The sequence below is a fragment of the Suricata suricatta genome, chromosome 14 (genome assembly GCF_006229205.1).
Source record: "Suricata suricatta isolate VVHF042 chromosome 14, meerkat_22Aug2017_6uvM2_HiC, whole genome shotgun sequence".
Classification (NCBI taxonomy): domain Eukaryota; kingdom Metazoa; phylum Chordata; class Mammalia; order Carnivora; family Herpestidae; genus Suricata; species Suricata suricatta.
In genome coordinates, this window is record NC_043713.1 from 3,840,463 (window position 1) to 3,867,115 (window position 26,653).

The 26,653-nt window shown below is 42.3% G+C and overlaps 1 protein-coding gene across 9 annotated transcripts in view; it reads right to left on the reverse strand.

Annotated features, from left to right (window-relative positions):
• The window catches only part of ZNF407 (zinc finger protein 407), a 473,145-nt gene that overhangs the window by 308,954 nt on the left and 137,538 nt on the right, over window positions 1-26,653 (reverse strand). For all 9 annotated transcript variants that reach the window (XM_029921740.1, XM_029921735.1, XM_029921742.1 and 6 more), the window contains exon 4: window positions 4,460-4,534. In XM_029921740.1, coding sequence (XP_029777600.1) covers window positions 4,460-4,534 — 75 coding nt within the window. The remainder of the gene's footprint in view (window positions 1-4,459; window positions 4,535-26,653) is intronic.

The window sequence follows — 26,653 nt, forward strand, 5'->3', positions numbered from 1 at the left end:
CCCTCGAGGTCCATCCACTTTCCTACAAATGGCCATATTTCATTCTTCCTCATTGCCATGTAGTACTCCATTGTATATATACCACATCTTCTTGATCCACTCATCAGGTGATGGACATTTAGGCTCTTTCCATGTTTTGGCTATTGTTGACAGTGCTGCTATGAACATTGGGGTGCATGTGCTCCTATGCATCAGCATTTCTGTATCTCTTGGGTAGATCCCCAGCAGTGCTATCACTGGGTCATAGGGGAGTTTTACTGATAGTTTTTTGAGGAACCTCCACACTGTTTTCCAGAGCGGCTGCACCAGTTTACATTCCCACCAACAGTGTAGGAGGGTGCCCGTCTCCACACCCTCGCCAGCATCTATAGTCTCTTGATTTGTTCATTTTAGCCACTCTGACTGGTGTGACGTGGTGTCTCAGTGTGGTTTTGATTTGTGTTTCCCTGATGATGAGTGACGCTGAGCATCATTTCATGTGCCTGTAGCTTTTTAAAATAGACAATCAAGTGACCATAACGAATGAGTCTCATATTCTTCTGATAGGAAAAATTTGGTCTGTTTACACACATGTCATTCAGAGTTTTTATAAAAATGCATTATTCTCTTATTTAAAAGCAACTGAGTTTCTAATCAACGCAAACTACTACTAGCAAAGCCTCAAAGACAACTCACTGTGCATGTATATACGATTTTTCTAGGAATGTTTAGGTTTGGGATACTTTCATGTTTCAAAAAAAGGGTGATATTTCCATCTAAACTGGAAAGCAGGAAACAATGATGCTTTCATAAAATTTTAACATATACATATAAGAGTTTCTGAGAAAAGAGAGAAAGGAAAGGAGACAAGGTAGACCCCAAAGACCTACACAGTGCCACGTCTGGTTGCAATGCCTTACAACAGACCAGAGCCAAGTATCAGTATCAGAGCTGGAGTATTTCTACCCAACAGTTTAGTCTGGGTAACACCTGGCCGGTATAAACGTGTTGGGGGAAGACTTCACTTAGCAGTAAGATCAAAGGTTCCATTAAAAGCAAGATGGCTAACCATATCCCCAGAGCCTGACAAAAGGGCCAGCAAGATCTCAGAGCTTGGGAATCTGAAGGAGGCGGGCGGGGGGGTCGCATTGGCAGGCATAAAAGCACCCATCAGCCCTAAGCCTGCCCCCACCGTCCCCCCTCAGGGCCTAAACATCCCCCAAGGCCATGTTGACAACAACTCCATCAGAGACCTAGAAACTGAGTAGAGGTCTCCAAAACTGCTTCACTTACAAAATACTAAGGTTGTGACGTAGACATTCATCAATAAATTGAAAAATAGGTACACCTCGTTTAACCATGAAATTACTTAGCTCTTACTCTCCAATGCACAGACCCAATTTAAAATCCTCAGGTAAAAGGAGTCAGGGAGTGTAAGAGCCCTCCTGAGATGCTCCCCGGGCAGACCTCTCTGGCTGGGGCCTGGATGCCACCAACTCAAGGATTCCCAGGAAGCCAGCTCCCTCCTCCTGTGCCCACCCGCCACTCAGAGCCCAGCCGACTTCCAAGCACTGACCTGGGAAGGCCACCTCTTTCTACTGTGATGTGCACCTGGCTTCCACAACCGAGAAACTTACCACGGCTCTGCCAGTTGTGGAAATTGTGCGCGGGACCGTTTGCTGGATTACTATTAGCGAATTCAAAGAGTCATAAAGAAACTCTGGCTAACTACATTACAAACAGAATTACTTATTTAAAATAGGGAACACTTTAGAATGAATCTGCAAATTAATTGTGGAGTTTATTATTTTTGAATGTGAATTAGATATAGCTATATTTAGTTATTTATATTTAAGTGTATGAGACTTCAGAAATACAGTAATGTACTACCTTAAAATAAGTCCATGCAAATTTAGGGACAAAAAGATACGTTCATGCACAAGCCATCACTTCAGGTGTTCATGAAGTCAAAACATATACATTTGAAATTATCTAGCTTTCTGGGGCTAATGACAGTCATGCTGACAAAATTTACTGGTTCATCAGACTACAGTGCAAGTATATGAATTTATTGGTAATAAATTATCATTTTTGCATACATCAGTCAAAGCACAAGGCCTAAATACTTGCAAACAAAATGCATTATTAATTTAATTGTCACGGCCTATTTGGCTAACTTCTATTACTATTTGCTATAATATGCAAGGCATAAGAGGAAAGAATCAAATTTAAAACATAAAAAAGGTAAGCTGATTATTTTGTCCTGGAGAAATTAAAATATAGCAAGCTTGCAAAATTATAGCCAAGGCATTAATGTTTTAAATAGGTAAGAATAAAAGGTTTAACTTCATTTTGAGAACAGTAATGCCCAAAGTGAGGGTTCAACATGCTGATAAAGAGTTTCTTTGTTTCCTAAAACTATTTAAAGCCCTCAATTCCCTCTCCAGGGCAGGGAGGAAGGTGGAACGGAGGAAAACTGACCACGTTAGAGCTCCCTCCTCACACCTGACTCTCCCCAGCTGCACCCGCCTACTGGACCCGAGGCCACGGCAGGGCCCTGGCGCTCTGACTTCGTGTTTCCACACAGCAAGAGGGAGTGCCGGAAACACATGCCGGAGACAGCAAGTGTTGTGAAACACGGATGTCTGAATAGAAAGAGCAATCCGATGGAAGACGGGCAGCTGAAGGACACCGCACCCTGGCCTCGCAGGGGGTCAGGACCCCCAAGGCTGGACAGGCTTTCCTGCCTGAGAGTCTTTCTGCGGTTTTAGGACCATTATGTCAGGTAAATGGAAAACCAGACAGTGCACCTGGCTCTTCCGTTTCCTGTGACGATACACAGGACGTTTCTGCCGCTCTTAGGCGCCTCCAGGATATAAAGATGGATGAGGTGCTGACTTTGTCATTAATAAACATTATGAAGACTATTTAATCCTATAAAATTCCTAAACAAAAGGCAAAATGATATAATGAGTTCAAAACATATACTAGTTATATATTTTCTTTTTACTAATTATCTGATCTAGACTGTTTTCATTGTTCATAATTTATTTTGTGAACAAAACAGCCTAAGTGCCTGAATATAAAGATTCTCAGTGTGAGATAATTAGTACAGGGAGGAGCAATGGGATTAGAGTCAGAAAAATAACAATCCTGACATGTATTAGTTATAAGACAGGGAAGAAATGATTGCATGCTCCTGAATCTCAGTCCTTAGATCTATGAAACTGGGAGAACCATGCACTGCTAATAACATGAAATGATGCATGTAATAGCAACAACACCAGAATACTTACAGATGTCTCGTTTCCACTTTCTAAACTCAAGAAACATACCTTTGACAAGGCCCAAATTATAATTTAAATAATATAGAAGCTTTTGAACTTCAAGAATAATGCAACAGGATATGTTCAACACATACAGTTAGGCTCAAATTAAGTCCAGTGCTACAAACAGAAGTACCAGAACCCAAAGATAAAAAAAAGGAGGCACGCGTACACTCCATATTTTGACGCTGTAGTCATGTCCAAACTAAAGCGCTATGAAAACAAAATGCCTCCAACAGAACACTCAAAGTAAATTGCTGGTAAACACAGGAAATATTCGTAGGAACACTGTAAATGTTTTAAAAGGCAATTAAACACATACGAGTAAGGAGGAGGTCCTGGGAGGTCCTGGACTATAGAACAATCTGCATCACAACGGACATCTTAAAAAAGTATTAAAACCCAATGTTCCCAGGACCATCTGAAGAGTCTGAGATGCCCTCTTGGAGGGTTTGGGGGAGATCTACTGCGTCTTTGAAGAAAGAAGATTGGATTTTCCTAGCTCGAGGTGAGCTGTACATTTTACAGATTTAAAAATTTCAGAAGTAGCCAAGCTCACCTGATAGCTGACATTGTTATATTTCTGCTCACCTAATATAATTAAGTCTAGGTGCGGAAGCTAATTATGACATGGTGGCAAGAGAAAAGAAAGCCTGGCAGTTGACATAATAATTGTAGTGTTATTTTTCATGACATGGCAACTATAGTATTATTTTGGGGATGACACAAGATGTATTTCTTTTTTAGTATCAGCAATGTTTAATTACAGTAAGAATTCAAAAATATTATTTTAAAAGTTCACAATAAAAATACGGAAAAAACAGACCAAGTTGACTTTGACATACTTACTTTAGCCCGCTCTAACCTATGTACAGAGGTCATCCCCTGAAACCAACGTTTCTACTGTTTCAAGATTATTTCACAAATTCAAAGTCCCTCAAATCCTTTCAAGTATTTTTAGATTAGAATTTTTTAAATTAAAATGACATGACATTTTTGGGGAGAGTAACATAAAATATTAGACAACGGAGTACCACAAATGCAAAACATGATGAACTGATTTGATAACAATTCTAGAAGTCACTTCGTTATACGAAGCCTGAAATGAAAATATAACTGTATTTGTTAAATTTTAAAAAATGAACGAAAATTACCTTTCTTTGGGGGTGCCAACTCCATGTTTGCCTAGCAGATGCGTATTTAAGTGCTTCTTCATTACAAAAGCAACCCTAAAGAAAGAAATAACAATAATTACAGAACTAAAACATAACTCTCTGCTAAAACTATGTCCATACAGTGTTTCAAACCTGGCGTTTTATGCGGATATAACAGGGACCTGCACATTACAATGGCACCCTTGGTAAACAAGACGCTTGCATACAGATCAAAGGTACTGGGGTATCTGAAGACCAGAAGAAATAAGTGAATTTAAAGTAACTGGTTCGCTTCTTCCTTGAGTGTGCAAACAGGGACAGAGCAATGACTGTAGCTTAGTCACTGTCTTCGGCATCAGGAAAAGATAAAGCAACACCTCCACAGAACATTCACTGCCCCTCAGTTGATCCCACACTTCAATCCCAAAAGGAGTTTGAGAAAATGTCACTTTATTAAATATTTAAGGGACTATAAAAGAGAAAATGGATAGCTTCCATGAAGCTTCCCTGAAAACATGGTAATAATTTGAAAAAAGGTTTTTAAAAATGTTATAAATGTTTATTGTGTCTGTGGCACATGCAAAAAACACTATTCTTAAGTATCAAGATGTCAATAACCGAAACAAAAAATATTACCTGACACACTATCTTATTTTATACACAAATCTGCTTACTTAATTCAATCTGAAAACACAAACATGAAACGGACAGGAATCAGCACCCAGTCCATGGAACACCGGGAACCTCCTTCTGAACAGAGCACAACATCAATTTAATTACACCGTGTGATTACTTAAAACAATTTAGATCTCATTCAGAAGCATCAGACTGAAATGGTTCTCTTGATAAGCAAAATAAAAAAAAAATTTTAATGTTATACCTTCCAGTGTAAGAGGGCTCGCAAACATTTTTGTTAATTATGTATTACAGCTGTCCTTCATAAAGTTAATTACCAATAGCTGAAAGGCAACAGAATCTATTTGCATATGTACATGGAAGCCATGACATATGCAAAAATATGATTTTAATTAGCATTCTATGATATGAAGGGCTACAAATCAAATTGGCATGTTATAAGATTCTTACATTAAACACCGAATTCATCCGGACATGTTTGCACAAATGGGCAACACAAGACTATAACGCGCTGTGGCCTTCCGGAAGAGACCTGTCAAAAGCTAAGACTAAAACACCTTCTAAAAAGGCGAATGCCTCCGTCGTCTTTTTTTTCATTTCTGGACTATTTTGGTTGTTTTCCTATAATATTAGGGAGCCTCGGTTTTGAGGCTAAAATAATGTATTTTTATTTTTTTAATTACTGTGACTTTATTATTCAATTAATGTATGTGTATACACAGAAAATGAAATTCATTCAGTTTTATATATTAGGTGATAGCTATGGACAATACATGCTTTACTACTATGAATAACTGATCAAGCTATCTATCATTAAAATGAAAAAAATGATTACATGTAAAGATGCAAAGAGTGATGACATTAAGTGCTTAGCGAGAATAACAGTACAACGTATTCTATAGTTGTTTCTGCTTGATTTGGACAAAATAAATAACATTTTTCATTTCCTTAAAAAAAGAACGCAGTAATCACAACAGTCCATTTTAGGCATAACTTCCCTACTGTCCTCTATTTTCTGATAATTAAAAAAACATAGAGCTAATAGCAAAGAGCAAAGGTTAAGAACCCAAAGTTGCAACGCACAGCTTATTTACATGACCAAGTATAATTTAAGAGACATGAGCTTAGAACCACAATGCAGTTTCTAAACGACAAAGAAATTTTTCTCAATTGAAATGTTTAAGTTTTCAGACTGGAGACAAACATTTTACACCGCACAGGGGAACACAGTACACAGTGAGGCAAAGCTCCGACCTAACTCTTCGATTATCTGCTGAATGTCCGGAACACTAAATATTCGGAGAAATAACAATTTTTACCATGGAAAAATTTATCAGACTAAAATACAGCTCAATTAGAGTCACATGCCAGATGTCCCTTGACCTGAGATCTGACTTAAGTACAAAGTCTCTACATCCTGTCTATACAAAGTGCAAGTAGCATCGAAGTCTCCCCACCACCCTCAGCCGGAGAACTTAACGCGAGCACGGCTAAAATACCCTGACCGGCGACGGGAACAAAACCCTGTGAGCAGTTTGTGATTACTGAACGTCACCTACCTTCCACTGCCCTCCTCACAGGGCTGCGTTAGTATTTTCATCAGAGTAATTCCTTTGGAAATTTTAGAATCTAGATACCACCAGAAATAAAACAAAAATAGTCGCAAATGTGAAAAGCAACACAACTGAAATGCCTTCTTCCTCATGGATACTTCTGCCTTTCTACGTTCATCGTGTTTCCCCACATTTACTGACCACCTCCTGTGTGGTCACTAATCCGTCACACCGTCCCTTCTCGGAGCGGGCACCTCATCCCCTGCGCCCGGCCGCTGCGCTCGGGACACGCGGCCTCAGGGAGGAAAGCTCCAGACTCACGCGGTGCGCACGCAGCACTGCCAGTTCTGGCTCAGAGACGGCAACACGAGTGAGGGAGACGGGCAAGAGCAAGCGTCTTAAACCGGGACACGAGGATACACACAAAGCAGAAGGAAGATCTGAAATGGCAACGCAGAGTCAAAATTCCATCTTGGAGGCTCCAGAAGGTGCCTTGTGAGGGCAAGGGGCCAGGACCCGGTGGGGCGGAGCAGGAACAGCAGGCCACAGAAGGACGGGCAGCCGAGTAGGGGCCCGGAGTGGGGCCTGCCCCAGCGGGGAGGGCAGGGGCAGCGCAGGGGGAAGGCCGGGGAGGGGAGGGCAGGGCAGGCGGTGTGTCGCCCCTGCCAGCAACCACCTCACAGGCCCACCGGCCCAGGCTCGTGCTCCAGTGAGAGGGAAGCCCGGTGTGAACACGGGACACGTCTGCCCCCCACTCTGATGGATCCCTCCAGCTGCGGGGTGCAGCGAGACTGAGGGAGGGGGCGAGGGCAGGCGTGGCTGGGAGGCACCCAACCAGAGGGGAGCTGGCGGCCTGGAGGTCACGGGAGAGGTCCAGGCTGGAACACACTGAGGCTGTCCACCTGCAAACGCCTGACAATCCGAAGGAACACTTTGAAATACAGTGTTTTCTAAACAGGACTGACTTCCAAGTATCTATGATTGCCTGGAACAGCATCACTTAAACTTGTTTTTGATGTCAAAAGAGCAGCACGGTGATAACATTTACATCCTAGCTGCAGATTTCTACTTTTCAGTACAAATATTTCTTGCGTTAGCTTCTAATTGTAAACTGATTTCTCCTACACAATACGTGAGCCTAATCACCGCCTCTTCCTTCGGTCCCTTAGGTCCTATCACTGCCGCATCAGCTCCACTGGAGAGTCACGAGAGACGACCTGACTGGTGCGCGGAAGTAAGACGGCGTCGTGACTTCGGGGGACAGGACAGGACGCTCTGGCGCCGGCGGGGCGGGGTGTACGGTGCGGGGCGGGCCGAGGCCTCCCAGGCTCCAGCCAAGAGCACCAGCGGCCGTATGCGTCCTGGGTCCCTGCCGCGCTCTCTCTGTGTCCCTCGCCCCTCGGAGAAGGGCACATGGCCCTCTGAGACAGGCCTGTAGGATACAATGTCCAACTGTGTGAGAATTTCTGACCATCAGGTCAAGACAGGCCGCACAGGTTACAGGAAAGAGAAACGTGTGTGCTTTTCAGCAGTGCAAACCCAGACACGCTAACACGCAGGTCACCAAGAATCTGCCGGACACGTGAACACGTGACTGCGAGGCAAGCACGGTGCGTCCTCCTCAGGTCTCACCGAGGGATCTGAGGCCCCTGCCCAGGTTTCCCGCGGGGCCCCCGGCGCCCATGCACACGTGTCCCGAACTGCTGTCCAGAAGGCAGGCTACAGGGGGACGCCTCACAGGTGTCCGACGTCAGCCCCTTCCCAGCACGGCCACCAAGACACGTGACTCTGGACCTGAACTTCCTGGTGTCGCTTGTCGGTCCAGCATGAATTCACCCTGGCAGCTCAGACCCGTTACTTCACGAGGTCCCTTCGGTTTCCGCGTATGTCAGGCGGATGGCGGAACGGTTCCTCCCTCACAAGCGTGTGGTAACGAGGGCCCGATGGCTGTCTGCACAGCAGGGCGTGGTGACTCACAGTCTTCACATTACACAAATCACGGCCACTTGTAGCTCTTAACCACCTTCAACTCAAAGGTTCAAGACCTAACTATCTACATCCCCCACCCCCGCCATAATCTACTTCACTGCCACGGGCCAGCACCTCTGTGACCAGGTGCCACATCGCTGGGAAGTCAGCCAAGTTAGCAACGTGTCAGGAGCCCATGTTCATAAGGGCATAGTCCACTTCAAAGTGACTCGATTCAACCTCTAAGTAAAAGGTGCCCATGTCTGAACACCGTCAGGAAGCATCGGGGACCCCAAAGTCAACAGCACGCAGGCCTAACCGCGGAGCCGGCAGGAGAGGGGCGAGCAAGGTCCGAGTGGTTAGGGACGATCACGGAGCCCGCGGGCGGAGACCACAGAGAGCGGGAGCCCGCAGGGCTCCAAACGGGCCTGGGCGCACAACAGTTACACTGGCTAATTAACGGGTGCAGATTCCAGGCCCACAGAGCAGGACAGGCAATGGGGAAAGAAAAAACACAGAAAGGTCGAGAAAGATTGCTAGAGAATTAGGGGCAGATCTGAGATAACAAAGAAAAAAAAAACCACGGAGTTCTAAATCATGAAGGGTCTTGTAAGTCATGCCAAAAACTTTACATTTTATCCAGATTCTCCACTTTGGCCAAATACCCTGCAGATGACTGTTCTGCAGGGCGTTCACAGCGATGTTGCCGGCAGGGGGGACAGAGGGCGGGCTGTGAAGTAGGGCCAGGCACCACCGAGCTGGAGAGTCACACGCAGCCGGCTTCCCAGTCGGAAGGGGCCTGTGAGCACGGAGCCCCAAGGAAGGGCGGGGAGACGTACACAGCGCCCCGGAAACGACCGGACCACTAAATATGTTTGTCGTGAAGGCGAATGAACATCCGTTGGAACTCCGTCTTGAGGACACAGTTAAGAAAACGCTGCTGCAGAGTCTGAGCGACAGCGACACAGGACGTGAACATGACTGGACGCAGGCTCCCCAAGGCCTGGGCTTTACAGGCAGCACAGAGAGCAGGGCCTACTCTACCCTTGCCCTGCGGGGGAGCCTGCACATTTCTCTTTTTAATCACACTAATCCTCTCCTTCCTGCTTTGTAGTGTGGGGACAGTAGTGCGTATCTCAGAAAGTTTTAAAAATGAGATAATAAAAACGCATTACTTAGTACTGTGCCTATCACACAGATATCATTCCCTAAATGATAACTATTGCATAGATATACCAAGCAATTAGCAAGGATCTGAAGGGACAGAGACAAATGAAGTGCAGTCTCTATATTGATAGGGTTTAAAATCCAGGTCATGGAGGGGCACCTGGGTGGCTCAGTCGGTTAAGGGTCCGACTCCTGATTTCCACTCAGGTCATGATCTCACAGTTCATGAGATCAAGCCCCATGTTGGGCGCTGGCTGACGGCTCAGAGCCTGCATGGGATTCTCTCTCCCTCTCCCCTCCCTCAAAATAAATAAATAAATATTAAAAAAATCAAATCCAGGTCATGGACACAGCTGTTTCAAGAGGTAATATCACCATTATCAGGATAAAACAAGACATATATTTAAAAATAGGGCTGCAATTGCACTAAAACTGTTCATCACACTTTGGGATTTAGAAAGGTTCCCTCTGCGTTAAAATCGACAGTCCTGGTCAACCACTGTCACTGACTTTTCATTGGGCACAAAATCAGGGCAAGCCATGCCACTTACTTTTCATCACTGTACACACGTATAAGCAACATTCTATGGAGACAGTAAACTCTACGAGGCTGGGAAACAAAGTATGTATAGAAAATGAAATACTGATTCTCCGAAGGATGATCACAATCCGTTTCCCAACGTAAAGTTTTAGATATACAAAAATACATTATCAATAATGTGATCTGACACTTGGAGCAAATGTCACTTGTCATTAAAAATATATGTGGACATTCTTGCCATTTTGCTTAATATGTCTTTTTTATGATTAATAAGGTATTACCATTCTGAAAATGACTGTAAATGAAGAGTGTTTTTATACTATAGTTTTACTGTTAATTTCAGTTTTTAATGGGATAGTATAAAAGATAGATGACTTATAGATTTTCATTTTGCACTAAGTGTGTCTTTCTCCTACTAAAGACTCCACATTGCAGAGGAGCCATGGCCCCTGAAAGACAGTCACATCCCCATCTCCGAAACTTGGTTAAGTTACATGGCAAAGGAAAGTAAAGTCAGCAGATGAAATTAAGGTTGCTAATCAGCAGACTTTAAAATAGGAAAGTTATCCTGGATTATGCAGGTGGACTCAGTGGCCTTTCACAGCGGAAGAGGGGGCAGGAGAGACGAGGCAGACAGAGACGTAACTACAAAACCAGGCCAAGACAAGTGCTGTGGTGCAGGCTCTGCAGACGGAAGACACCAGACCATGAGCCGGGAATGCGGGTGCTTCTCCTGGCTGGCATACGACCGTCTTCCTCCCTCACAACTGTCTCCAGGTGGCTGGAGTGCCCATTAATGAACCTTACCTCTCTCGATTATTATAATGAGGGTAGCAAAACGACAATGTTCTAATTCTATCATTTCTTCCACATTTATTAGAATGGCATTCTTCTAGAAAGAACTTCGCCATTTTCACTTGCCTCACTGTCTTATACTCTCCCCCTTTGCTATCTTCCAAGAACATTTAAAAGGACTCTTGTATTTTCCTTTTATGTCATGTTTCACAATTACCATAATTACACTTTATAATTCTCAAACTGTCCCAAAATTGGCCAATGGAGGCTCTTTAAAGCTAGCTACAAAGTCCTTTTGACATCACTCCTCTTAGTGCCTGAGCATTTCCTTATTTTCCAGCGTAAGAGCACCCATGTCATTTCTCTGCTGTGGATCTGGACTCAGCCCCACTTTCGTATAGTAAGGAGTGGTAGTTACAAAGCCAGATCAAGGTGCCACGTATGATGACTGCTATCGGGATATCCTAAATCCAAGCTCTTTCGGGCCACACAGCTAGGAAGTAAATAAGGAGAGGGGCACTGGGTGGCTCAGTTGGTTAAGCACTGGACTCTTGATTTGGGCTCAGGTCATGAGCTCACGTCTTGCAGGTTCAAGTCCTGCATCGGGCTCTGTGCTGGCAGTACAGAGCCTGCTTAGTATGCTCTCTCTCTGTCTCTCTCTCTCTGCTCCTCCCACATGCTCACTGTGCGTGTGTGTGTGTGTGTGTGTGTGTGTGTGTATCTCAAAATAAATAAGTAAATAAGTAGACACACAAACAGATACGGTGAGTACACCTCCTGATGGCCAGGAAAGGAAAGCTGCAGAGGGTCTCAACTATAACGGCTCCTCACGGTACTGAGAATTCACTATAACGACTGACTGGATCTTTTCATTTTCTAAAATACTATGTGTTTTCAAGCAGCATACAAGCATGTTTTACATATCTTAAAAAAATCACAGTATACACAGAGAAAGAAGCAACTTTAACTGTGAATCCTCGAATCGGAAATGCGCTGTTCATGACTACTTTCTGAAATCTCCAATAACGTGCTTCTTGCACAAGTCCTCAACCGTCCCCAAACACTGCCCGCTTCCCACTATTTTCAACTCTCCTTCTTCCTCTGACCTTCACCGGATGCCACTGCCATTCTTAATTCAAAGTTGTAACTCCTGTCCGGGGCATCAGGCATACCCTCTTTGTGGATGGCTCTGAAATATGTATCTCCACCCAGGGCCCTTCCAGGGACATGGTTTCCTTCCTTGAACTGACCATACCTTCAAACATGTCTGACCCTGTCGTGATCTTCCCTCACTAACGGTCTCTCCAAACTGCCCAGAGTCTAGCACCTGTACCTCGTGCCCAATCCAACCACCGTATCCTCATGTCCGTACATCATCTGTTGTTTGGTCACAACTGTTCCTTATCAAGACATTACATATGTCTCTGTTTCTCCGATGACGCACCAGACCCAACCGTTCAGTGACAGCGCTAAAGCACAAGGCCTCGCCATTACAGCTCAGCCCGTGCATCACCATCGCGTGATCTTTCCCTCAACGCATACACACTGCACTGCATCTCCTAAACAGTTTATGATTCCTTGCCGAACTGAATAAAGCACCAAGCCTTAAGCCAGCAAATATTAGTCTTCAGTAGTCATCTGAGCCAGTTAGCCCCATTTTTGGAATACACCCTCAAGAAAGAATCAGAGATGAAGAGGAAAAAGCTATACCACAACTGAAAAATAAAAATACCTAAATGCTCAACAGTAATATTATATTAGAATATTATGCATCAATTAAAAGTACAGAAAATTTCTCAAGGCATATTGGATTTGAAAAGACAAAAACATTACATACAATGTAATCCCATGTGTGTATATAAACACACATGCATTTTTGAGATCTAACATATAAACATGCAAATAGAAAGCAAATGTAAGTCCAATTCACTTAACATCAGATTTAGTTTTAGATTATTTTTATTCTTTACTTTTCTACAATCAGTGAAATGTTTAATAGTGGAAAGTAACACGCTGCTTGACACGCGCCACAGGTCACCCTTGTCCCCGCAGCGCCCTCACCGCTGACTGAGGCGGCGGCAGGGCCACCAGAAGGAAGAGACTTCGTCTCCTACAGGAAAAGGTAGCGAAGAGGCTGAAGACTCAACAGCAAGACTGGCGCCTCCAGGCCTTGACACAGAGCTCGGCCACCACTCTACCTCCTGCGCGACGAAAGCTGATGCCTCATGAAGACGAGAGAAAGGAGGAGGGGATTGCTACCGAAATAGCGCTGTTCACACAGAAGACCATTAGAGCAGGCTGAATACCGTTCTAAAGGGAGAGGACGCTTTAGAAACTAATGAGTGAAAAGTCAAGTAGCTGATGTAGGGTAGAGGTTTTAGTTTCTCAGGGTTATTTTTTTAATTCACAGAGATTAAGAAAGCACTTATAATATCTAAGAAGAATATATTTATCCTGTGATGAAGATAAAAACTAAAAATTAATGACCAGTGACACAGGTCCGATAAAAAATAAACACAACGCAATCAGTTAACAAGAATAATGGTGCTGGGAGATAAACATACAGATGCCAAGTGTTACTAAAACAACGGTCAGCGCTAGAGCGCACTGGCTGTGTTATGAACAACATCAAGATGAAATCGACACTTCACTCCCGACGTGTCAGAAACCGAGACCAAAGTGCGGCTGCTTCTAATATGTGAAACATGGTGCTGATTTTACAAAGTACAGTGACACTTAGCTGAAGCATTAAAACTTCATTCGCATAACATTTAAATGAAATATGTTCTATATCATCCTCAGAGTATTTGTAAACAGGTTCCCATTTGCCTTGTTTTAAATATGACTTCACATAGGAGTTTTTTCCATCCACTTCTCTGGCCTATTAATTAGCACATCAACTTAAATGAACACACAAAAAAACTTTTTGAAGTTTCTCAAAGGAATTCAAATCTATCAAAACCTTTACGTTACAAATAAAGAAACAATCTATGATTACATGAAATTTGTTTACTCCAAAATTCAGAAGTTATAGGTGTTAAATAACACTTGAAAATTACAGTTCTCACGCTCTTCTGCCGGATCATTCACTGCTAGGCCAAACCGATTACGTCTTCCACGATTTCTCAAGTATCTTATGACACCATTTCTTGAAATGCCTTTTGGTTATAATCATCACACGGAAGCCAAAACTTCCACATTTGAAATGTGCCCTGGCAATTTTTCATAAAACCACTTCCTTCAAAAACAAATTATGGACATCCGCAAATTTAAAATGACCAAAGGTCCTTTAATACTCAAAACTTTTAATTATTTTCCTGAAGAAACAAGTCCTACAAAAATTTTTCCTTATTCATAAAAACCAAAAACGCTTCTATGCGTCACACCTCTCCTGAAAGTAAGCACCGTGGACAACAGAGCAGCAGTGAGCTCTTCCGCAGAATCAGACATCATCTTCCAAGAAACTGCAAGGCGGTGACATGAACACACACCCTCACACAGGCACACACGGCCCCACGCTCTATAGAGGAGGACAGGGGGATATCCAGAGACGAAGCACTCCTCTTTCTCAAGAGTTCGTTGCCAAGGAGTCCTGTAAGAATATCACTATCAGTATTGTCAGAATTATAAATGTTATACCTTCCTGAGGACCTAAATGTAGATTTTCCAATATTAACCACATTCTTTTTTTTTTTTTTTTTTTTTTACCATTTATTTCTGAGAGACAGAGAGAGACAGTGTGATCAGGGGAGGGGCAGTCAGAAAGTGAGAGAGAGACAGACAGACAGACAGATTCCGAAACAGGCTCCAGGCTCTGAGCTGTCAGAACAGAGTCCGATGCGGGCCTTGAACCCAAGAACCGTGAAATCATGACCTGAACTGAAGTCAGACGCTCAATCAACTGAGCTACCCAGGGGCCCCAACCGCATTCTTAATAGTAACACAAGCCATCACCTCTGGGGTTTTTTGTTTTATTTGCAGGGTGGGAAAGGACCAAGCTCTGTCCTGAATGCGGTCTATATGCATAACTTCCCTAAGCTGTCACCAGCCCACGGTGCACTTCCTGTAGGTCAGCGCCCGCAGCTCCGCCCAGCCAGGGCGTGGCCTCGGGCACCGGAGCCTGTGGTCTGATCAGAGCCCTCACATGCACTCGGTACCACACTGTGCTGCTTCTCTCCATCTCACAGATTAAAATTCATATATATTACTCCTTAGTTCATGTGTCTGCATTTTTTTTAACTACGAAGTCACTTGCCAAAGTAAGGAAGGAAATCAAAGATGGAGTGTACTTCATTTCTAAGTTTACGAAACAACACAGGGGCAGCACAGAATAACTTGCAGAAATTGTGAGTGAAAACCCTGGGTCCGATCTAGGCTCTGCAGTGCGGAGTGACATCGCCCTGGCTCAGTTCATAAAAATGACGTGCAGGACACAATGACATTATGACACATTGTCTCAAAGACTACTATGCACTTAGGAAGACAACTTTATTAGTGGGAAGTTATAGATAAGGACTGTCATAACTGATGAAATGATAACTAGAAGGGAATTGAAAGGAATGATGCTTAGATGGGTTCAGGATAGTTAGAGGGAGGGAGGGAGGAGGAAGTAGAGAAAGGGAGGATGGGGAAGGAAGGGAGGAAGGGGGTAGGCAGAGAAGGAGGAACAGTAGAAGAAACGGGAAAGGAAGGGAGGAAGGGAGAAGGGTAGAAGAGAGGGAGGAGGAAGAGGGAAGAAGAGCAGGAGGAATGGAGGGCATGAGGGCGGAGGGGAAGGAAGCAGGAAAGGCAGTGGAGAGGGAGGCAGGAAAAAGGGCCAAATAAAGAGAGGATGGAAGGGAGGGAGGGAGAAGGGGAAGGAGTAAGGGTGGCAGGAGGGAGGGGGAGGACGGGAGGAGACAGGCAGGAGGGAAGGAGGGTGGAGGGAGAAGAGGAGGAAGGGGGGAAATAGGAAGGAGGGAGATGGGGGAGAGGAAGGAGGAGGGAGGAAGGGGGAATTAAGAAGGAAGGGAGGAGGAGAGAGAGGAGGGGGAGAGAGGGAGAGGGGAGAGGAAGGTAGAAGACAGGAAGGGAGGGCAGGAGAAGGGGAGGAAGGGGGAAAGAAGGGTGAGACAAGACACGGACCACAGCCACGCTTACTGAAAACTTCCCCCAGACTTCAGCACACAGCCCTGAGTCCGGAGCTACGTCAACCCTTCTGAAGGTGGCAGAACACTGGTGGGACCTCTGTTACCGTTAGGTATTATCCTAGAAATGGCAAGTGGAAATATGGTCAATGGAAATTAAAATACGTATAGCACCCTACGGAAAAGTGCGGAGCGAGGCCGGGAGCGCCACAGACCTGGGGCTGAGTCCACGGGCGCCCTCTTGCCCCGGCTGTGAAGATTAATGACACGCAGTGTGGCCGCGGCTTCCGGGACTGCCGGGAGCCCGGGGACTACTCAGGACTTGCTGGCTGACTTCATGACAACGATAAAAGTCGGGATTCCGCCTCAGAACCGGAGGAAGAGGAGGACACAGCACACGCACTTGTGCATGAGACTCTGAGTCCCGCTCCATCCTTCCAGAACACGAAGACCTCCCCTACAGGGCTAAACAAGGTTCAAAACCACACACTAACACACTTTACCATTTCGTTGACAGAACACTGTATGCCAAGTAGGCAATAAACATTTGCATGGATTTTTCAGATACATAGTATTACTAACCTCAATTTCCAAATAAGAATATTGGGGTATAATGGAATTAAACATCACAATGATTAGAGTAAAAGCTATCTATATACGGTATACAGAAGCCTATATAGTCAAGTGTCTAAATATCTCAAGAAATGCACTAAGGTCTCAATAAATGACTGCTATTAATAAATTAAGAGTCTCTTCCTACCCAAGCATATAATTCTGGTATTGTCTTTATTGATTAAATGTGCAAAAGCTAAAGCACATGAGGGTGTTTATGTCAAGGAATAAAACACTAATCAATAAATCCACCAAACAAGTGTTTCCACTTTTGTATGTAATTTGTCTTCAAATTTCTTCCATGATATTTTATGTAAATCTATAATACAATAACAGGAAATGCAGTGGATATCAGTGGGGGAGAGATGACCAGCTCCTGGTTCCAATCGTGTCTGCAATGGAACGGAATGGCCAAGCCCACCAGGACCAGAAGACAGCGGACTAGAAGTTCCATTTGAGATCTCACAGTCTCTGAGACATACTCTCGGTAATTTGCAGTAGAGAACTCACCAGTACATAGTGCTGAGCTATCCAACACCAACCGCTATTTCCAAGGCGCCTTAGTAAAGGCACTTCTGGTGCCATGGTAATTTGGAGGTAGAGGGGTGCTTTTTGATTTACTGCTTCCAAAATATTATTTGGTAAACAAGAATATTCAAGTTGCAATTTACGTGAAAATTAGTAGAAACTAGCCATACACATTTAATAGGTTTACAGGAACCAAAATATATTGCACTATTTAAACTATGAGCCAGAAATGGAGATTTTAAAATGATACAATCTTCGTTTGAACTACCTTGGCATGAACACACCATTATGAGATACATACAGAGAGAAGGCAGTCTGTATTTTTTCTCGAGGTTTACATATAGTTAAGATAAATATCTTTTGTGGAGCACAATTATGCAAAAAAAAATTAGAACACAACAGAAGGCATTTGATAATAAAATTTTATAGAATGGAGTATAATCCTTATTTAACGATTCATCAGTGCTTCTGCGCCACAATCGTCATCGTCAATGACCGCTGCGCAGGAGACGCGGAAGCGCCGCCTGAGGAGTTCTTCCCCATAAGGACTCGTAATAAACAGAGTGAACCAGGTGAAATAAACATTTAAGGAAGTTTTATAATAATAATAAAGTCAGGATCATTTTGCTCCCCTTCTAAAATTTCTGTATCATGTAAAATAAGGCGTGTTAACAATGTTATCTAAGTGACAGAAAGCAAAGAGAAATGTGAATTAGACAAAGAATGAGGGGCGCCGAGTGGCTCAGTCAGCTGAGCATCCAACTCCTGACTTCAGTTCAGATCACGATCCTAGGGTCATAAGACTGACGTCCACATTGGACTCTGGGCTAAGAGTGCAGAGCCTGCTTGGAATTCATCCATTTTCTCTCTCTCTCTCTCTCTCTCCTTCCCTCCTACCCCCATCTGCCCCTCACCCTGATCATACTCTAAATTAAAAAAGAAAAAGGAAAAAGAAAAAATATCCCAAAGACAGAAACAGACTGTGTATCCTATTGAGGAAACAAGTTAGCATATTGTTAGTTGTAGATTGCATTGTGTACCACGTTGGGTAGATGCAGAACATTCTTTCTGTCTTTAGTTAGAATTTTAGTTTAATTTTTTTAATGTTTATTCATTTTTGAGAAAAAGAGAGTGAGAGTGGGAGAGGGGCAGAGAGGCAGACACAGAATTCAAAGCAGTTTCCAGGCTCTGAGCTGTCAGCACAGAGCCCAACATAGGGCTCAGACTCACAAACTGTGAGATCATGACCTGAGCCATAGTTGGGACGCTTAACTGACTAAGTCACCCACAGGCCCCTTTAGTTAGGAATTAAATGCAAATTAAGAGGATGCGTACCAGTGCAAGGTTGGCAAAGGGAACTCTGTAGGTGCTCTGCACAAGGATGACAGGGCCGGACCAAACTTCACTCCCCAGAACCCCGTTCCTAGGACACCCCCAGTTAGGAGAGGCCATGAGAGACTCTGGTGGGACACACGGAATACAGAAGTGGCACAATACTCAGACATGTAATTCATTGTCAGGATCATCCGTCATAACACAACAACCAACACTAGTCTCCATGACCTGGGGGTCCTCATCAGCTTCTCTGACTGCTGGACTAACGGGGTAAGTTTGAGTAACTGAGGAAAAGACCAGGTTTCGCAGAAATGCATGCCTCTCGTTTATGTGAGACATTACGAAGGATTCAGTCCTTGCTCTTTAGAGTTCGTGCTTGCGGGTCCCCTTACTCTGTACTATCCACCCTGCATCCTTCCTCACCACTCAACTGCCTGTCCCACAGAGAGTTTCAGGATCCAACATCAAATGCAATGGCAACACGTTATGGAGACTGGTTGAAACTGTTCCCACCATTGTATAAGACCAAATCCCAATAACGAATCCCTTAATGTTATTAGTAAAGCCACATAAACACATACACACACACATACTTTTGTATATATTACTGGTTCTAAACGCCTGATTGATAATGGAGTGAAAAGGACCTACCCTTCCCACTCAAAACAACATATAGAAAATACCAATATTCTACACACGGAACATCAGGCAAAGACAGTGATCTCAGAGAGACAGTGGCCCAGGGTATGATGAGCTGAGACAAAATGGACTACAGGAAGACCAGGTAGCTGGAATTCACAGGCAAGAGCAACAGGAGAGACCTACATATAGAGAAAGAAATCAAGATCAGCAGAAGGAGTAGAGGGAGTATTCAGTTATTTATTGATCAGGCTGCACGTCTAACGAAACTATACAATAGTGTGGTCAAGAATAGACAAGGGGCGCCTAAGTGGCTCAGTCGGTTGAGTGTCCAACTCTGGATTTCGGCTCAGGTAATGATCTCACAGTTTGTGAGATGGGGCCGAATGCCGGGCTTCCATGATGAATGCAGATCCTCTTTGGGATTCTCTCTTCCTCTCTACCCCTCCCCTGCTCATTCTCTTTCTCAAAATCAATAAATAAACTTAAAACAAAGGAATCAACAAAAAACATTGCAAGAAACAGCGCTCGTCAGTGCTCTCATAGAACATGATGACCCCTACACGGGGCAAACAGAAAGGTCAGCCTCAGCAACACACGGTAATTCGCCACAGTTACTAAGCACTATTCCAACTCACCTCTAAAGTGATACACAAAATATCAAACTTTTTCCAAATGAATTAACTACATACCAAAACATTTTGAACAAAGCTCAAAAATATTTATTAAAATACAAGATAAACAGTAGCAACAAAGTAAAATTCACAATGTCTAGAACAGAATGAAAAATTACCAGTCATGAAAGAAGTATGAAAATAGGATCCATAAACAAGGAGAAAATGTAATCTACTAAAATCAACCCAGAACAGATAAGATATTAAACTCAGCAGACAAGGATATCAAAATACTCACTACGATATAGGCCAAATGACCAAAAAGATAAGTAGGAAGATGTAAGACATAAAAAGGATCCAAAGCAAACATCCAGAGGAAAAAAACAGACTAGAAGAGATAAGTAAACTTAGATGAAATTGATAATAGATTTGACACCCCAAATAGTGAACCTGGAGAAGTAAAAAAAAAAAAAAAAAAAAAAAAAATTAAAATAACAGCACAGAGAGAAAAGAACACTTTTAAAACTGAAAACAGAATTAGTTATCAATTTCAAGTAATATTACTGGAAAGCCCCAGATACAGTGTGGGAGAGGGAGTAACTGAACAGTGTCCAAAAATTTCCCAAATTTGATGAAAATTATAAACCCACAGATACAAAAAGCTCAATAAACCATAATTAAAGCAAATATAAAGAAAACCAATGATACAGAAAACATCTGAAAAGTAGGCAGGGAAAACAAGAGTCATTCTGTACATAGGACCAAAAATGAGAAGGACAGCCAATTTACAGACACAATTCAGGTAAGTAACACGACCAAAAGAAATGGTAAAGTACATTTATCTTCCTTGAGCTGTTAGATTCTTGGAAATATAAGTATGTGTGTCTCTTTCAAAACTTATCAAATTGTGAATTTTAAATGTATAAATTTTTCTCCTTTAAGTTAAAGATCATATTTTCAAAATAAGTGAATTTCCTAAGGTATATTCATGATAAAGTCAGAAAACATGAGTATTTCAGGCACTATGGACTCCTTGGGGACAAGTAACCACATTTTTACAATTATTATTATCCCCTTTCCTTCCCCTTTCCATTGCGATCAAGGCTCTCTGACGTGGAAATACTTTAAGTTCGTGAGTAACAGAGAACAAGGCACCAACAGGAGGTGCATGTAGGACCCGGACCCTACTAGCCGGGGACAGGCAAGGGCCAACATAAACTGAGAGCTCAATAACCACTTACTTGTGCTATGACGCTACGCATGAGACACGGACGCTGTGTGGGCAGGACAAAGAGCAGACATCTTACTAGAGGAGCCATGGGGAGAATCTCAGCTCTTACCAGGAAAAGCCTGAGGTTTAGGAACTGTAGTAAAAATATTAAACACACACACACACACACACACACACACACACACACACACACACTATAAAGTAAGCAGCTTCTTTGGGTATTTTTCCCTTCTAGAACTATAACTTTCTCATGTTACAATAAAGCAGAATGGTTCAAAACAAAGTGCAGCAATTTGAAGTCTGGGGGAAAGTTATACATGATAAAAGTATACAGATAGATTTGATGAAAACGTTATTTTTGGATTACCTGTTTTATTTAGCATCATGTATACACTGATGTACAATTGTATACAGGATTCGTAAAAGTCATATATACCTGCAAATGTATGATGTGCATACAGTTTTTAAGTAAATTAACTTAAAGAGCGAACGTGTGCATGCGCAAGCAAGAGGGAGAGGGAGAATCCCAAGCAGGCTTTGCTCACTCAGTGCACATCCTGATGCAGGCCTCGATCTCATGAGCCAAGAGAATATGATCTGAGCCAAAATCACGTCAGACATTTAACCTATTGAGCACTCCATATGGTTTATAAAAGTAACACAATTATCAGCAATGTAATAAGTATAAGAAATGAATGAAGGTCATAAAAAAATCACAAACATGAAAAGCTGTTTCCCAAGGTCAGAAATAATACACATGACAACCACCCTGTAGAACAAACAGATGACCGAAAAGCGAAAGACAGAAGTTTGTAGGCTTGATGTGTTATGGTCTACGTCACATTAAAAGGGGAGAACATGTATTTGGGGGTGACGTAAGACACGTCAATACTATTAGCAAGCAAGCTCTCACACTTAAGCATTAAAGGCTTCTCTGTACAATGTAAATTTTATATGTTGTAATACCAAACCAATCAATAAATAATTTCTGAGAAAATCCTTTGTACAAAAACCTGTGCTAAGGGGTAATGGATAGGATCACAATAAGATAAAAGCTTATGATCTAACTGAATAAAGAAAGATATAACCGCTTTACAGAAGGAAAAAAATTTTTTTCAGGTTCAAAAGCACACAAAATGTAAATGCCTTTATCACCATATCAAACCCAAGTGTTACAGCAAGTAATATATAATGCCTGGCAATTATATTAATAATGCCCCAATATTAAATTAATGTAAAATATAATCTATTAAAACACAAAAACTGAAAAGGTCAATATACTGCTCTAAAAAACCACTAAAATAAAACAATTTAAAATAATTTCTATTTCAATACAATTGGGCAATAATGCACTGAAAGACCTAAAGAAATTTTCAGAAATTTCCAACTACATACGCAGTCACCATGATTGGAGAGATTTCCTGAAAAGGTGAAGTAAAGACCTCCAAATGTCTTCTCCTCCATGAAAGCAATGAGAATAAGGGCAAAACCAACTTTTTAAGACTGCTGGAAGTTACTCAAAGACTAAAACACTATGAGGAATGTAAATTCATGAAAATGACTGACTACTGGCAAGGAAAATGACCTTTGTGGCGCTTTAACTATTCCCAATCCGTTGTGCACAAACTAACGAGGATGATGACTCATCAAATGGATATCAAAAAAGAGTATTTTAGGTGTGTGTGTGTGTGTGTGTGTCTGTAAATTTGGGAGTTAAAAAGTAAAATAACCGAACGAAAGCTCACTACATAGGGTGTCAACAGCAGATCTGAGCTGGCAGAAGAAAACAAGCAAAGAACACAGAGGAAAGGGAACATAATGAGAAGGAGGAGGAGTAGAAAAAAGGAGAGGGCAAAGCAGAGGCGGAAGGAAAGGAAAAGCCTCCAAGAACCACAAGACACTATCACATGTACCAAAATATTCGTGGAGGAATTGCTAAAAGAAACAAGAAAGGAGCAGAAAGAAACTCAAGAATAATGGCTAAAACCATTACAAGTTTGATGAAAACTCCCCAGGGTAGTGATGACATATACGATCTACAAACTACATAATTAATAAGTAATATAACCGTAAGATAATATAATTAATATAACCATAATTAACATAGTAGCATAATATGATCATAATGGACGGGTACGTTTGTAAACATACATATGCATTACATGTATGAATCAAAAAAGGAATTTTAAAAGGTAAACAACAAAACACCTAACACACAAAAGAAAGCTGTAATGGTGAAAGCAAGTATCAAAAATGACATAAGAACATGTAGAATCAAACAGAAAAACAGTAGATCTAAGTCTCATCATATCAGTAATCACATTATAGATAAGCAGGCTATGCGCCAATCAAAAGGCAGAGATTGACAAAATGCATTTTCAAAACATGATCCAGCTGAATGCCCTCAAAACAGACAAAGATTATATTGAAAGACTCAAAAGAGTTGAAAGCAGAAAAGAAAAAGATAGAGCATGTGATTATTAACCTCAAAAGGTGGCAGTGGCTATGCTACTAATAAAAAAAATGGAATTTAAAACTAAGATTATTACTGGAGATCAAAAGAGGTCATTTTTTTCTAAAAACATCAATCCATCAGTAAAACAAGGAGAATTATAAACATATATAGCCCTAACAAGACAGCTCCGAACTGTATTAACCGAAAACTGAAAGAATTGAAGAAGAAAAGAATTCAAAAATATAAGTTGAGGTCATTAAATCCCATTTTCAGTAACAAAAACAACTAGGTTGAGGGTAAGAAAGGGAAAGGTAAAATTTGAATAAAAATGTATATCAACTAGGACAGGTGAACATCTGTACACCGTGTCCCATAAAACAATCTTGAGTGCACACTCCAGGAGTGGCTGTAAGCCATGATGGCCTCAATACACTTGCCAGGAGCGAAATCAAGGACAGAATACTTTCATTTCCTTTAACAATATTAAATAAAATTAGAAATCTATAAAAAAGGAAAGTTTGGAAATTAACAAATATGTGGCAATTACATAACATACTATTAATTAAATAATGGATCCTTAGAATAAATAACAAAATAAACGTTAAAATACTTTGAGATGAATGGGGGGAAAAGAACATACCAAAAATTATGAGAAGCAGCTAAAGCAGCAGGGAGAGAAAAATTTGTAGCTAGAAACATCTGTATTTAAAAAGAAGAAATTCTCACATCAACAACCTAAATATCTGTGATCAGAAACTAAAGAAGAGCAAACAAAACCCAATACAGGCAGATGGAAGAAAATAAAAACTAGAGCATGAGTAATGAAATACAAAAACAGCCACAATCAACAAAAGCAATTTCTTTGAAAAGATCATCAAAATTGACAAACTGTTAGTTCCAACAAATCAAGGAAAAAAAGAAAGACTCAAATGACTAAGTTAGGAAAGAAAAGGGCAACATTATTACTGATCTTACAAAATAAAAGGGACTGAAAAGAAATAGTATGAACGGTGTGACATCAAATTAGACATATGAGAGTAGATGGCCAAATGCCTCAAAAGAACAAATGAGTGTCACTGAAGAAGAAATGAAATCATCTGAATGGACCCATGACAAGGAAGGAGACTGAGTTACTAAAGAGAAGAAGGGAAGCTCAGCTTTAGATGGCTTCACCAGTGAAATCCACCAAACATTTAAAAAAGAAGTAAGGCCAGTCCTTCACGACTTGTCTGAAAAACAGAGAAGTTTGTTCAAACACTTCCCAGCAGAGTCTATGAGGCCAGTATTAGTCTGATACAGAACCAAGATGAAGGCATAATCGCTTCAGAACACAGAAGCATTATTTTCAACAAAATACTAACAAACTGAAAAGCAGCAACATGTGAGAAGAATTAAGTATGTTTACCAAAAGGGATTTATTCCAAGAACACAAGTTTGGTTAAACACACAGAAATCAACTGAATATAATATATTCTATCCATAGAATAGGATCTGTACCAGGTATAAGAAAATGGTCAGAGACGACAGAGACCCGTCAGAAGGACAGAGACGACAGCATGTCTTCCTCCTGTTGAACAGGATGGAGTAATGGGAGCACCATACTGAGTATGGAAATGATGCCTAATGAATAAAAATGAATCCATGTGCGCACACTGACACAAACACAAACAAAACAAACATGATTAAAAATTTTCTTCCAATACATGCAGGACCAATAGACGTGTTACAAAATAGCGTGAAGGTATTCTTCAAAGGCTAAACTGCTGCCTTTCATCAATCAATCAATAGGCATAGAGTTGATGATATATTAACAATATTTATTTTGATGAAGTTTGGCCTGTTTTCCTTTAGAAAATTGCAAAAGAGCTGACAGAATTTCCTGCGCATCTAATTTGTATTGATGGCAATAAGATGCCTTATTATCTCCAGTTTCTTATTCTACTAATTTAGTTTCCTATCTGTACAGTAGTAAAGGAAAAATGATGGTTTTTATTATTTGGACTTTTACTCCCCAAAAAGCTGTAAAAGACTTGGGCTGACTGTGACCGACCCACAAGCACAACAAAATGCTCACGTGACCATGGACCCACCTACGATTAAACCCGCACCATGCTTTACTGTTAAGCAAAAGTGAATCCTGAAGCAACTGTCCCGCAAGGTGCCAGACTACCCCTCAGACAGCACGTCTGCAAAACCACCCACACATCGCAGCTTCGTTTCTTCCGTTTCTTTCCCTGCAGTCGGACAGGGTTCTTGGCGGATGACAGGGTCAGCAAGAAGTCCAAAAGGAAAGTACCGCAGTTAGCTTTTATGGTCTCTTACAAAGTAAACAGCGCCTGATACCAACACAGCATCCCCGGAGCACCGTTATCTTAAAATATTCAAGCAGATCCCTGGAACAGCGCAAGCCATCCTCAACAAGGGTTGCTAAAAGTGTGCTTTCTGGTAAAAAAGGAGAGTGGGAAGTGAAGGAAAGTAAGACAAAGTAAGGTAAACTGAGGTAAGGTACGGCGGAGCGGACCAGAGGGGCAGGAGCGCCCCGCGCCCAGGGCTCGGATATGCGTACGGCCATGGATAATATTCTGCAAAGTACAATTGACTGAGATGGAAGCCACTCTGCATGGTACAGTGGCGACGGCTAACAAATGAGAGTGCTGTGGGCTGCGTGTTGGTCCCCTGCCTCTCCGCCGCCCCTAATGACGGCAGCCACCTGCTGTTTGATTGTCACAGCTGGGGCCAGTTACACTCCTTGGTGCTGGGCTCTGCCCATGAGCCCCAAGCTCTCTCCTCGCCTCATTACTTTGATGAACTTTTTATGGTCAGCACCCATGAAGACCTCATCTAGGACTGCGCCGCGCAAGCCGGCTCGGGGAGCGCTTCCAGTTACACGAGGTGATGGCGCACAGTGGGCCGGGGCTGCCTGGTCTGTCGGCTAGCGCCCTGGTGACTGTGCTACACCGTGACACCTCGGGGCCTACCACAGGTAACAATGCC